At 36.3% G+C, this 13,335-nt stretch overlaps 2 protein-coding genes across 3 annotated transcripts; both read left to right on the forward strand.

Annotated features, from left to right (window-relative positions):
* The first annotated feature begins 775 nt into the window (after nt 1–775).
* LOC110797445 (uncharacterized) lies at nt 776–5,003 on the forward strand. 2 transcript variants are annotated; one of them, XR_002535835.2, is made up of 3 exons: nt 776–1,234; nt 2,861–3,175; nt 4,265–5,003. XR_002535835.2 is itself a non-coding variant. In XM_022002560.2 (2 exons), exons 1-2 carry the CDS (start codon nt 887–889, stop codon nt 3,110–3,112), a joined length of 600 nt encoding a protein of 199 aa, XP_021858252.2. In that variant the 5' UTR covers nt 777–886; the 3' UTR covers nt 3,113–3,506. The 2 variants fall into 2 exon arrangements, 1 of the variants encoding a protein (XP_021858252.2); XM_022002560.2 differs by lacking the exon at nt 4,265–5,003 and having other exon boundaries at nt 777–1,234; nt 2,861–3,506.
* A 781-nt stretch (nt 5,004–5,784) lies between these two features.
* Nucleotides 5,785–12,575, forward strand: LOC110797444 (protein REDUCED WALL ACETYLATION 2). Its single transcript, XM_022002559.2, has 16 exons — nt 5,785–6,245; nt 7,610–7,701; nt 8,592–8,732; nt 8,825–8,881; nt 8,994–9,066; nt 9,471–9,629; nt 9,914–10,063; nt 10,146–10,401; nt 10,482–10,597; nt 10,774–10,860; nt 10,957–11,045; nt 11,132–11,194; nt 11,312–11,368; nt 11,608–11,704; nt 11,794–11,952; nt 12,191–12,575. The coding sequence occupies exons 1-16, from the start codon at nt 6,213–6,215 to the stop codon at nt 12,194–12,196; spliced, it is 1,635 nt and encodes a 544-aa protein (XP_021858251.2). The 5' UTR covers nt 5,785–6,212; the 3' UTR covers nt 12,197–12,575.
* The last annotated feature ends 760 nt before the right edge of the window (nt 12,576–13,335 follow it).

Here is a 13,335-nt window from a genome sequence, read left to right on the forward strand (position 1 = left end):
GCCTATTCTTTGCTTTTTGTTTCTACTTTCATTTATTGTTTGTTATGTTTTTTTTGTTCCAATTCTTTGCTTTGACAACTTTATTTTAATGGCCAACTTTAACAAAGTATTTTAAATGTTAAAAAAGGATTAAGGAGTATATTTTGAAACCGCGCTATTTTTTTATTCTCGAAGGAGTATGAATAAATTTTGTATATCATATACCGCACTATATTTGGCCCCCCCAATTAAAATTTTCTGGCTCCGCCCCTGTAAGGCACAAGAGTCGCAGTATTCACGCGTAAATATACGCAGCCGACAAATGCCCAACTCTAAGTCTTTAATCAGTCCTCTTATTATTACAGATACAAAAAGTACACTGTGATTCTGTCATACATACTTGGGAAAATTAGAATACGGGTTCCTTTGGAAAAGGCCCAACCAACAGACTCAATAAGTCCTACAGCCCGAAAACAACAGTACTGACAAAGTACGCAAATATGGATAAACCTAGGACAACAAGTTTAACCGCTGTAATATTTCCAATGGAATATTCCCGATAGTAAAACCACGTAAGAAGATCAGATCCCCTCTTAAAATTATCAAAAAACCCTAAACTTCCACGCACGCGCATCACACGTGAGTTTCAGAAAACACAAAAAGATCCTTCTAATCAATAATCACCAACCCAAAACCGTCCGATCTTCCTACACGTCATCAATCCCAATTTCCGCTTGTTTCAACGGCTGAGATCACGCTTTGCTAAGGGTTGCTACTGGTTCGAACTAACGAACCAAGACGCTCCCCTGTTTCTCCCCCTTTCTCTCCCTCCCTTCACTAAACCCTTTTCTTCCCCAAAAATAATTTCCAAAAAAAAAGGAAAATTCCCTAAAAATTCTCTGCAAATATGAAGATGATGATGGAGGAGGAGAGAGAAATTGAGTCGGTGAAGAAGGAAGTTGCTGCCATGAACGGAAAGAAGAAGGAGGAGTTTGAGGAAGTTCTAGAGGAGGAAGTTGACGGCGAGGAAGAAGACGGTGACGACACTGAAGATGACGACGATGATGATGATGAAGGTGGTGATGACGATGAGGATGATGATGACGACGCTGATGAGAATGCAGTGCCGGAAGGCCTACCGTCTTCTGATGGTCCCGCTGTAACGTCAGTTGATGATGAGGATGATGACGCTGACGATGATGACGACGAAGACGACGATGATGATGACGACGACGACGATGACGGCGACGATGAGGTAATTAAATTCGTATTACGTTAAATATTTGTTGATTTTATGCTTTATTTACTAATTGCTATTGATTTTGTTGTTTTTAGCTTAAATTCAGCTTTAACCGTAGTTCATATTTGCAGATCTGTTTCCGTGCTACGTTTTTCCAGTAGATCTATTGATATCATACTTAGATACTTCGTTGTCTGGGATTTTTCTCCATGTTAATCCTTAAATTTCTGCTGTGTGTATAGTGTTTCTGTGTTTTCAGTGTTTTTGAGCTTGTTGTTCTGGTTAACTGACGCTTATTTTATTAGATCTACTGGTTTGTAGTGTAGATCTATGCATATATGGCTACGGGGAGGGTATTTTGGTAAATTTTGAGGTTGGTAGTGGTCAAAATGCGTATTTTACTGCCTACTCCGTATTTCTTTTCGTTTTGTTTTTGTTAGTTGTGTTTCTGAAGAATGATTCCTAAATCTGGGGCACAAGGAGTGTATATTTTATTATTTCCATTGTAGATCTGAATTTTGTTCAAAACCTTTTTCGAAGATACGTGTAATTTTTGGTTCACAAAATCATTTCACTTTGTGTTTTAAAGGGGGAAAAAGGTCTTGAAATGTTATCCTTTTGTTGAATGAATTGTTTTTTTTCAAAAAAGAAATTTGTGTGTGGAATTTGAGTAGTTTTATGATCAAAATAGTTCTTGAAAAGTTTCTTTTAGTACGTGAATTCTTATTTTATTTTATTAATTATTTGAGATTTTATGTGACACCCCTGTATCTAGTAAATGAATTGTTTGATTTTGAGCCATTGTTTTTAAAAAATTCCATCAGATGAATTTATGGGTTGAGTTTTGATCTAGTGGTCTTGTTAAGAAAAGATATCTTTTTTACTTATAGTGATTGGGATCTGGCTAATGGTGTTGTCTCTGACACAGATCTCAATTGTGGCCATAAAAGTGAAAAAACAGCTGTAACTCTGTAGTTTTACCATGATATCGGAACTTTGGATTCTTAACTTCACAAGTATTACGATCTTCATGAAAAACTATATACGAAGTACTCTCTATGGTCTAATATGAAGTATATAGTAGGTAAAGAACTCGTACTTACTACTCTACCATGACCCTTTGTGCGCAGAGCACAAAAAACTGTGTCACCAATACCATGACCATGGAGTCCCAGTAAATTTTTGGACTTGTAATAATACTCTACATTTTATTTTGGACTAAGTATTGATGATAAGATGTAGTCTGATGTGGCTGTTTTGGTTGTGATTTGATCATATTTGAATATTAATGTGGCTAACAGAGCATATCATCCTTGAGTTTGCCATAGTTTAATCGTAGAGATGTTGCAGCATTTTTGGTCCATGGCATCCAGTTTTCACTGCCGTGGATTGGGCTATAGGATTAGTAAATTGGGGTGTCGTGGCAGTCTGGTTCCTTTTTAAGAACACACTGATGACCCTACTAGTGTATTTAGATTTTAGTCCTTGAACCAACTTGTGTGAAGCTTGTTTTGAGCTTAAAAATGATTCTCAAGTTTACATAAAACACTTAGAAATTGCTAAGAAAGACTTTTCTTGATTTGCTCGATCTTTGGGTTAAATCTCCAACTCCTCATGGACCCTTGAAATCTGATTGTATAGGAGCCTGATACCGGGTATCTTGTCCGCCCTGTTGCTCCTGCTGAAGATGAGGTGGATGCCTCTGATTTTGAGCCTGAAGAGAATGGCGATGATGAAGATACTGATGAAGATGATGATGACGACGATGATGATGACGATGATGGTGGGAAAGCCGAGGCCCCTTCAAAGCGGAAAAGAGCAGGTGATGATGATGATGATTCTGGAGATGACGATGGAGATGATGATGATGATGAAAGACCATCCAAGCGGTAGGGGTGGGGTTTGGCCTCTGTTATACTCTGGAAGAATGCCGATGGAGGCTTGACCCATCGGCATGTAAGTCAATCCCTCTCTCTTTATCCTATCTGTAGTCCTTGTATTATGATCATCATGGTGCCATATTATCTTTGTTTAGAATTCGGAAAAAAAAAGTGCATACGAAAATGGCTGTTTGAACTTTGAACTGTTCTCAGCTTCAGATCTGATACATGTTATGAACTCTGTTTAGTTTCTGTAGTTTTAGGCGTTTTTTAGATTTAGAGGTGTAAGTTAGGCTTTTTATGTTCCAATGGTCTGTTCTTAACTTTTATACAACTGTAGTTTACCTTCGTTATTCCATAATTCTGCACCATTATCGGTGGTTGCTTAATGTCATGTAACATCTAAATACCTGTCTTTTGGTGGTCTGTCCGCTGTACTGCGGTGGGTAATGTGGTGGTTTTGTTACAGTATTCAACAACTCACCATAAGTGAAAGAGAATGGGCCACTAATATATTACGCCCAATGCCATTTACCATTAGCTGGTCACAAGGACTCACAACTTATACCTTTAATGGATTGGTCACAGCCCAATGTATATGACCCATTACGTTATGGATCAAATTAGTTACAAACCATTACGCCATGGGCTTAAGCCATTCAATCTAACCTAGCCTGTTTATGTTGGGCTTGGGTCTACCCCTGAACCAGCCATCAACCGCTATTTTATTGACCAATTTATTTTGATATGTATGATTAATTAATTAGATTGAATTTTACTAATTAATTTACCAAAGTATTTTCAACGAAAGTTTTGAGTGATGAGAGAGAAACGTGGGATTCTGAAGGACACGTGTACTGACCTTTTGGTTCTGGGGAAATGTCTTTTGCTGGATTGATGTGTTTGTAGCATGGCTTTTCGGTGAATAAAATGAATAATGTGGGTCCCCATGTTTGGGATAAGACGAACTAACATTATTGTTTTAATTAATTTTAAATAGGCATTTCCCAATTTCAAGTATCCAAAAACCTGATTCCCTATTTTTCCTCAGCTTTTATTTATTGATTAATTATTTTTTTATCGTGTTATTTATTTTATTTTATTTTATTAATGGTGTGTGTTTTGTACTAATGATTTGTTTTGGTTTATTTGAATTTGTGGACAGACGATCCGCGTAAAAGTGTTGCAAAAGTGATCCTCTCATAATGTTTTGGGCGAAAGTTAATTCCGGGCCTCCTGGTTGGTGGACTGGCTGAGTTTGCTAACAATGTGACTTTCAAGCATTTTGCAGTTGATGGGGCTCGACCATGTGACTTGCAAAAGTGATCCACCAACATATCTTGTTTTTATGATAAAAGTGATGGTCCATTGGAGAATGAGCCAACTGAGTGCTAATGGGCCCTGGAGGCGCACGCTCGTAATCCTTCCACTGACAAGAGCGGGAGAAATTTTTCGTTGCTCTATGAAACCAGCCTCACGCGGTCTCCTTCACTCTAAGGCCCATGAAGATCAGGCCTTCGCCCAACCCACATGGACCAACTCTCAACTTGGAGAGGGCTAGCTTGCATGTTGCCAACCACAGGCCGGACCCATAGAGCTGAAATCTTGTTCCATCACCTTAATGCTCCCACTTGGGTCACAAGCTCACGTTACTAAGCTCAGCATTTTTGATGCAAACTAGGAAGTAAATTTAAAGATAAAACAGTTTACAAGATTATTTAGGGAGGTCTATCCTCCAAAATTAAATTCCTTATGAACAACACACCTGTTACTCCGTATAATTTTAGTCAGTCTATCAAGTACTCCGCACTAGGGAGTAGAGAGTACATGTCAAATTGGACGTAGTAATGTAGTATACTTATTTTGGGAGTTATTTTCAGAAATTCAGTCAAATTGCATAATTATTTTGTGGGTTTTGTATGTGGTAATGTCCTAGTTTTTACCTTTTTGTGGATGGATAGAGTAATAAGAAAAATGACTCTTTACAGTCGTAAAAAATTATTTCCTTTATCTCAGGTTAATTGCATTATTTTGAGATGGACGCGCTAGTTAATGAACAATTATGACCATCAATAATTGCAACGTCTATTATTTTAAACTAAAATTATTAATATTTTAAAAATATACATTAAAATAAACCTAAAAAATCTTAAATTATCTACTAACATGATGCAACACGTAATACTATGTCAAGAATATATGTTTAGATAAATGAATAATTACAAGCAACAATTCAACCAACAATCCAAATAAATTGTACTTCGTATATGTCATACAAATTCATAGTCGACGACCTTTGAAAGAACAACATATTTCATTCGTTTCATATTTAATGTAACAGTTACAGTTTCATACCTCGAATACACAATTTTATCTATCAAATCTTTTAGTAAATCTACAAGTAAGAATATTAAAGTTAATGTTTGAAAAGTATATCTAAACAAATCTAACAAGATTGCACATGATTATACTTACCGTTACATATTAAATTATGATAATGGTAAAAAAGCATGTACATGTGTAGTCTTACAAAAGTCCAAATATTGCTATTAAAATGGAATAGATAAGTATTAATGGTTATGATTCAAATGAAAATATGGAATAGATGAAGTATTAATTTATGGCTGACTAATTAATGAACCAAGCCCCTACTTAAGCTTACAAACCTTCAAATATGGACGATGTCACGATAGTGTAAACCTTTCTCTAAAATAAAACCTAGTGTAAAGCTGAAAAAGGAAAAAATAAAAAGGAAGAATTAGCGGGGAAGATATTAGAGAATGTGATCAACTGCCAACTTGGCATTTCCACTCTGCTTCTCCCTCCTCTGTATCCGCGTCTCTAATCTCAATCTTTCTCTCTCTTCTTCTCCTTCCCGGCGATTTCTCAAGCTGACTACCGACACAGATTTCTAGGGTTTTCTCACTCCATTTCCCCCAAATCTCGTCAGATCTTCCCCTTCAATGCATTCTCCGATCAATTTTTAGCTCGCGTTGCTTTGAATGCAACTTCATTTTCTTCCTGTCTCTCATTCATTCAAGACATTTCTCGTATAGTTTTTTTTTAATCGATAACTCGATTTCGATCGAGTTTGTTGAAGAAAGTGTTCAACAATGGCGACTCATAGTCCTGCTTCACCTGGCCAGGTACAATTAATTTCAATCTTGAATAATTTTCTTGATCAGGAGTTGATTTATGATGCCTGATTTAAAATTTATGCTAAATTTGATTTGATCGCTGCAATGTTGTTGTTCAGTAAGTTGACATTTCGATCTTAGTGTATTGATGAATTTGAGTGACGCGACTGAGGTTTAGTAATAAGGATTAGGCGTAGCTCATTGTTGTTAGTGTGATATCCTAGTGTGATGATTTGCGAGGAAAGCGTGTTTCATTAATGTTATTGTGATAAGGTAGCATAATATATGTTCCTATCTCTCGGTAGAATATGTCAGCGTGATGAGGCCGAAGTTCGATTCGAATTTGGGACGAAATTGTATTTGGTTGATGTTCGCCGGAGGAACATAATATCAGTGGTATAGCTAGAATAAAACCCATTACAACAACTGCTTATATTTGAAATCCAGATTTTCATAATAAAAGGTTACAACAATGTATCTTAGCTACGCTGTGAATCAGTCCACCATGGTAAGTTGGTAACTGTGTGATTGGAATTTGAAATTGCTGATTGTTACTACATGGAGCAAATAAGGAAACAGTATATATTTCACATTAAGGAGTATAGCTGGTTGTGGATGGTGATTAGCATTTAGCAGGGAAAAGAAGCAACCATAAGACCTTTTTCGATCATAAGTTTAGGCTCCATCCAGTATGCCTAAGTCTCAAATACAAAGGACTTGTTTGCTACTAGTTAGCTTTGGAATTTTACTGCTCTGTAGGTCTGGAAGTACCAGCAGTACCACATTATTGACGTATGGTCATGCCAATTTTTATTTTTCCTGCAAATAGTGATTTAGAAGAATAGCTACTGAGTATGTGATGTAGAAGAGTAGTGGTACCAGATTTTAGGAGAAATATGTGAGTTAGAAGAATAACTACTGAGTATAACATTACAAATTGACTTATGCGTACTTGTCTAAATGATGTTAGTAATGCCTAAAATAATTTTGTGGCTACACAAGTCATGTTGTCCCTGTCGGCGAATGGGGGTGGGGGGTGGGGGGGGGGGGGGGGGGGTTGTTGTTGGTGGTCATAGATAATAATCTCCAAATTTGTCTTTAGAAACTGGTGTTTTTGTGGCAAGCCTCATGCTCTACTTGGATTGTTTTAAGGTCGGTTGGGCCTGGGGATGTACCTGATTTTAGTTTCATGTAACGTACTGGTTTCAACAGTAAATTGTTAATCTAGTGGAACAAACACTAATAAGATTGCGTCATATGAGAATGAGACCAAGTTCACTTTTTTTTCCCCTCTACTTCCTGTGACAGCCCTGCTATATTCTGTCTTTTCAGTTTCCTGTTTTAATTGTTGTTTTCTAAAAAACATCTTGCAGGTAGCATTTCTCCTTGGATTTGTTCCAGTTTTCGTGTCATGGTTATATTCTGAATTTTTGAATTACAGAAAAAGGCCTACCATCTCCAGAGCGTGAGTTCAAATTCTTGGCTTTATGTTATTTACTTTTGGGCACAGATATCGGTGTTGTACCTTCAACTATAAATAAATATTGTTAGTAGCTACTGAATTGATATATGTCTCTTATCCGTGTGTTTCTATGGATATTAATGCATTGCATACTTGTTGTATTATCATTTTTTCTGTACAACCATGTGGTGGTTTTTAAATGGAAGGTAAGGAGGAGCAAGGTGATTAAACTCCTCAAACACCAGTTACTACCAACTTTTTTCTTGAAATTTATAGAACTGTTGGACTTGTTAAAGGTGACAATTTCATGTATTGTCAAATTAGTGACAAAGGAAAAAAAATTAGTTTCTTGACATTGTAATCCATGTCTTGTTGTACGTGATTTTTTAAAATGAAAACTAGTGACAATATCCAATAATTTGGTTATATATATATGACAAGGATAGCTTGTTAGCCAACGGTGTTCTTTTCTGGTATTTTCATGTTTATAGAAGCAGGCAAGCAGCAAGAAATAGAGAAACCTGGTCTCTATCAGGCTGTGACATTTATTACACTTATCCCACCCAAAACTCCTTTTATCTTTCTGGATATACAAAAATTGCACAAGTAATTAGTTTGTTGGGGATTTTGTGATTTCACCTAATGTGTGAAATGATTCTCCATACGCACGGGAAAAAGTGCTATTGCCTGAGTTCATCTGTCCTGTTGTATCTTGTATTAGTGTTAACCTGTATGGATGTATGTGTCGCATATCAGCCCCCAGTTAGTATAGTGAACATCTCATGTGGGCTTTTTTACTGTAGCAATTGTAAGGTTGAATGCTATTTTTTGGTTTATCATCACGGGATCTGAATATAATTTTGCTCCAATGCTTCCTGCTATTTTCCCTTCAGGAGGAATTCCGAGGTCAGCTTGGTCGAGGTTAGAAATGGTGCAACAGAGGAAGGTGAGAATGCTGTTTTACTGGAAGGTGGAGGAACACAATCAGTGCCTTCAGGGGCTCGGAATGAATCTCTCATGCATCATATCTCAAGGTTCAGAGACTGGCTTTGTTTTCAATTAAAGAGTTTTTTCAGAATTTTGTATTTCTACTATGTTCTGATGAGCCACTGTTTTATATGTCCAGGTTTCTCTTAATGGATGAGACTTTCTTGCTTGACAACCGGTTGACTTTGAGAGCGATGTGAGTATCTGTATTCTCATAATGCTACTTGTAATCTTGTATTCAGACTTGTTTTGTTCAGGTTTTCATTGTAGAGATGGATACTGAATGCTTTCGCTCGAGTTCTCTTCAGGTCTGAGTTTGGTGCGTTTTTGGCTTACTTCTACTTCTGTGACCGCACAAATCTTTTTGGTGAATCTAAAAAGGTACTCTCCCTTCACCTTGTTTTAGGATGCATCTGACTTATTCTATAAGGATTGTACACAATAAAGTATATGAAAGTATGAAACTTAGAAAGTCTTCACATTATCTTATCTGTATATGTACCTTGATGTTTTTGGACATGCATACATTGGACTCTGGTATTCATTATGCATACATACTGTCAACATTCTGTTATGGCCTTGATTTATGTGGAAGTGGAAATGTAAATTATTTGAGATGGTGGAGTGGTTAATCTTTATATGCATAGAGTCTTATCTTTAAAGTCTTGATTTACATGTAGCCTTTCCTTTTTTTTCGTTTACTTCTTTAGTTCTTTCCTACTTTCAGTTTCTTGACCTGACCTCCTCTCAGCTTCTTAATATTTTGTTGCCATTTTGGGATGCAGGATTACAATCGAGATCTATTCTTGTTTCTCTACTTTCTACTTATCATTGTCGCCGCTATAACATCATTTACAATACATACGGATAGATCACCGTTCTCTGGAAAATCAATTCTTTATTTGAATAGGCATCAAACTGAAGAATGGAAAGGTTGGATGCAGGTTTGTTCCTTTAACAATGATTGATGTTCAAGCTGATTATATCAAACAATTCTGTGCCCACTTGTGTGATTAATGTTTTACAAGGTATATATGTTATGAGCTTATAGTCTTATATGTTAAATATTCTGTACTCTTTACCTCAGTCCTTCACACCCTGCTCGTGTCACAAAATTGGACTTTTTAACTTTGATGCACGTTTTTCAATAGAGAATGACTTGTGACGTGTTGTCTCATATCATGGTTCTTTCTTCAATTCTCAGTCCATTTTTAATTATCGTTGACAGGTGCTCTTTCTGATGTACCATTATTTTGCTGCTACTGAGGTTTATAATGCTATCCGGATTTTCATTGCTGCATACGTATGGATGACTGGATTCGGGAACTTCTCCTACTATTATATCCGCAAGGATTTTAGTGTTGTGAGATTTGCTCAGGTATGACATGCTTAAACTGGTATGTTGTTGCCGCAATAATGACTTGTTGATTTGCTTCTAATTTGTATTTCTTCACAAACAGATGATGTGGCGTCTTAATTTCCTGGTGATATTTTGCTGCATTGTCCTAAACAACAGTTATATGTTGTATTACATATGCCCAATGCATACTCTTTTCACTCTAATGGTTTATGGCGCTCTTGGCATCCTGCACAAGTATAATGAGATTGGATGGATCATGGCTGTAAAATTTGGTGCTTGTTTTCTAACTGTTATACTGATTTGGGAAATACCCGGGGTTTTTGAATTGATTTGGAGCCCATTCACTTTTCTTATTGGTAAATTTCTCTGTCATGCTTCAATTGGAAAATTTCTGCATATTGGCTTTTCTAGATCTAACAAATGCTCTAAACTGAAGGTTATGTTGATCCTGCAAAACCAAATCGCCCTGTCTTGAATGAATGGCACTTTCGCTCAGGCCTTGATCGCTACATATGGATAATTGGAATGATATATGCCTATTATCATCCCACGGTGAAGTTCAAATGCCTGTCTTCATTTCTTTTTATCCCCCCCCCCCTCTTTATCCCCAGCACTTAACTGGTCTTGTTGTATGAAAATGTCTTGGATAGTTTTATATGTTCATACTCTTCGTAGGTCTTTTGTGTCGTTTCGCTTCATGGCTAAAGTTCTGAAAATGGTGGCAACAGGTTGAGAGGTGGATGGAGAAACTGGAAGAAGCAGAAGTGAAAAGAAAAATAGCTGTTAAAGCAGCTGTCGTGATGAGCGCTTTATCGGTAATATTGCTTATTTGTTTCCTTAGCTCTCTCTTGTGAATAAACTTATGTTAGATAAATGCAGAGATGATGACATAATTTCATTCTGATCTTTAGGTAGGGTATCTCTGGTTTGAATACATATACAAGCTAGATAAAATTACGTACAATAAGTTTCATCCTTACACCTCATGGATCCCAATTACGTAAGTATCACTTACCCTATCTGTAAGCTTAATTGCTATAATCATAATTTTGATATTCTGATTCCTTTATGTTCTCCGATCACTAGTGTCTACATATGCTTGAGGAATGTTACCCAGCACTTACGAAGCTACTCGTTAACACTTTTTGCGTAAGTAGCCTTCAAGAACACCTATGCACGTTTCCATTTGGCATACAATGTGGATGATGTCTGTTGGTGTTTGTTGTCTTAATACTTCTGTTTTGTGGTTAAAATTTGGTTTTGCAGATGGCTTGGCAAGATCACATTGGAGACTTATATCTCACAGTTTCACATATGGCTAAGGTTGGTACTGTGATAATTCATGCTGATAATATATTACAGTATGTAGTTGAAGACTTGCTTGAGATCAAATTTATGCAACGCTGTTCACACTTAATTTCTCAATCTTTTTGACCTTGAAAGAAGTTCCCCCCCCCCCCCCCCCCCCCCTTTTATCCAATCCTGTTAACCCCTTCTGTCAAGTCTCGGAGTTCATTCTGCAACTCAGCTAAATAAAATCTAATGTCCATTTTCGTTTTCAGATCTAGTGTACCCGATGGACAACCCAAGTTGTTGTTGTCATTTATCCCAGATTACCCATTGCTGAACTTCATGCTCATAACTAGCATATATGTGGCTGTAAGTATATTAATTTTCACATTTTTAAATTATTTGTCTTGATTTTTGTCTTTTCAGCTCTTTTGATTGTAGATTCCAACTGTGTGCAGGTTTCATATAGGCTATTTGAATTAACAAACACTTTAAAAGTGGCATTTGTTCCAAGCAAAGACAACAAAAGGTTGATAAACAACATAGTTGGAGCTTTGGCTATCTCCTGTATTCTCTACACACTGTCACTGATGCTACTGAAAGTCCCTCAGATAATGGTGAGAATAGCTTCGTAGAATCGTAGAAGATACTCCTATTTGTTATGGCTTTGCATTCTTCACAGGCTCATTTGTTCGCGATTATTGCATATTAAATGTCTTGCTTGGTTTAATAGTTTTCATTGCTAGAAACAGGTTAAAGTTACTCTTCTGCCTGTTTTTGGTTACTCTTCTGCCTATTCATTTTGTTATTGTTTGTGGTGGAGCTCATACGGTGTAAATGTTTGTTTGTCAACAGGTGTGATTTTAGAGATGTAAAAGTAGTGTAGAAGCCTGCATAATCCAAGTTTCTCAAGTGCTTAGACCACATTGATATGTTATCATTTATCAGGAGACAACATATCTGAAAAAAGATGATTCAGAAAATACTATAGTCGTACAAAACCCCACTGGAATTGTGGCCAAGTCTTTCTGATCTGTGTACAGGAGAAAGCAGGAAGGCTGGGAAACACGTGCGTGCAACAAATCATGTTTCGTTAATTTTTTTAGTCATTCTTTCTATATACTCCCGTAACTCTTAAACCCAGATGATGTAAAATTGCTTAAACATTAGCCAAGCAGTTGATCATGTAATACCAAACAATTTTGGATAGAAAGTTATCGTATGTTAGATATTGTGAAGATATTTTGTTGTGGCCTTTGGGGTAACACAAATTCTTATTTACAATGGGTATACAATAAATATTATTGTACACCAGAGTAAAAGTTAACTCAAAATGCCTAAAAGTTAAGCATATATATGTTAAAGTTATCTATTTTTTGGTGATAAATTTTTTTATTTTAGTAAAATTTATTTCTTCAAAATCACTAATAATGTATGAAATTAATCATCTAACCCTTTAAAATATTTATCTATCAACTTTTTTTTGTTAATATAAAAGTTAATCAAAACTAGATTAAAGTTACAAAAAAATGGGTAAAAGTTATCTTGGTGTACAATAAATTTATTGTACACCTTGTGCGCGCAAGACCTTTTGTTGGGGTAAATTAACCGTGCCCTGTTTACCATATGAGTTATGACAGTAAGGTGTTGTTACTTGTGCGTTTTTAACATCAGCTGTATGCCTGTATTGTCATCTACATTTCATCTCAGACATTACATAGTTGTGACTAGAGAAAGAATTCACAAGGTTAACCAGCGATCTCTGCCAAACTGTAAATTATTAGTATCCTTGGAGAAGTAATTACTTTAATAGGAACAATGCCAGAAACTGAGAGCAAATTATTAGTGAATGGGGGACTTGACAGTATCCTTGGAGAAGTAATTACTTTAATAGGAACAATGCCAGAAACTGAGAGAAGTAGGTAAAATTACACAACAGGAAAAATGAACTGTGGTAGATGGGAAATTTTGCAAAAAACATTTTTGGCTGTTGAGGAACA

The sequence above is a fragment of the Spinacia oleracea genome, chromosome 3 (genome assembly GCF_020520425.1).
Source record: "Spinacia oleracea cultivar Varoflay chromosome 3, BTI_SOV_V1, whole genome shotgun sequence".
NCBI lineage: Eukaryota > Viridiplantae > Streptophyta > Magnoliopsida > Caryophyllales > Amaranthaceae > Spinacia > Spinacia oleracea.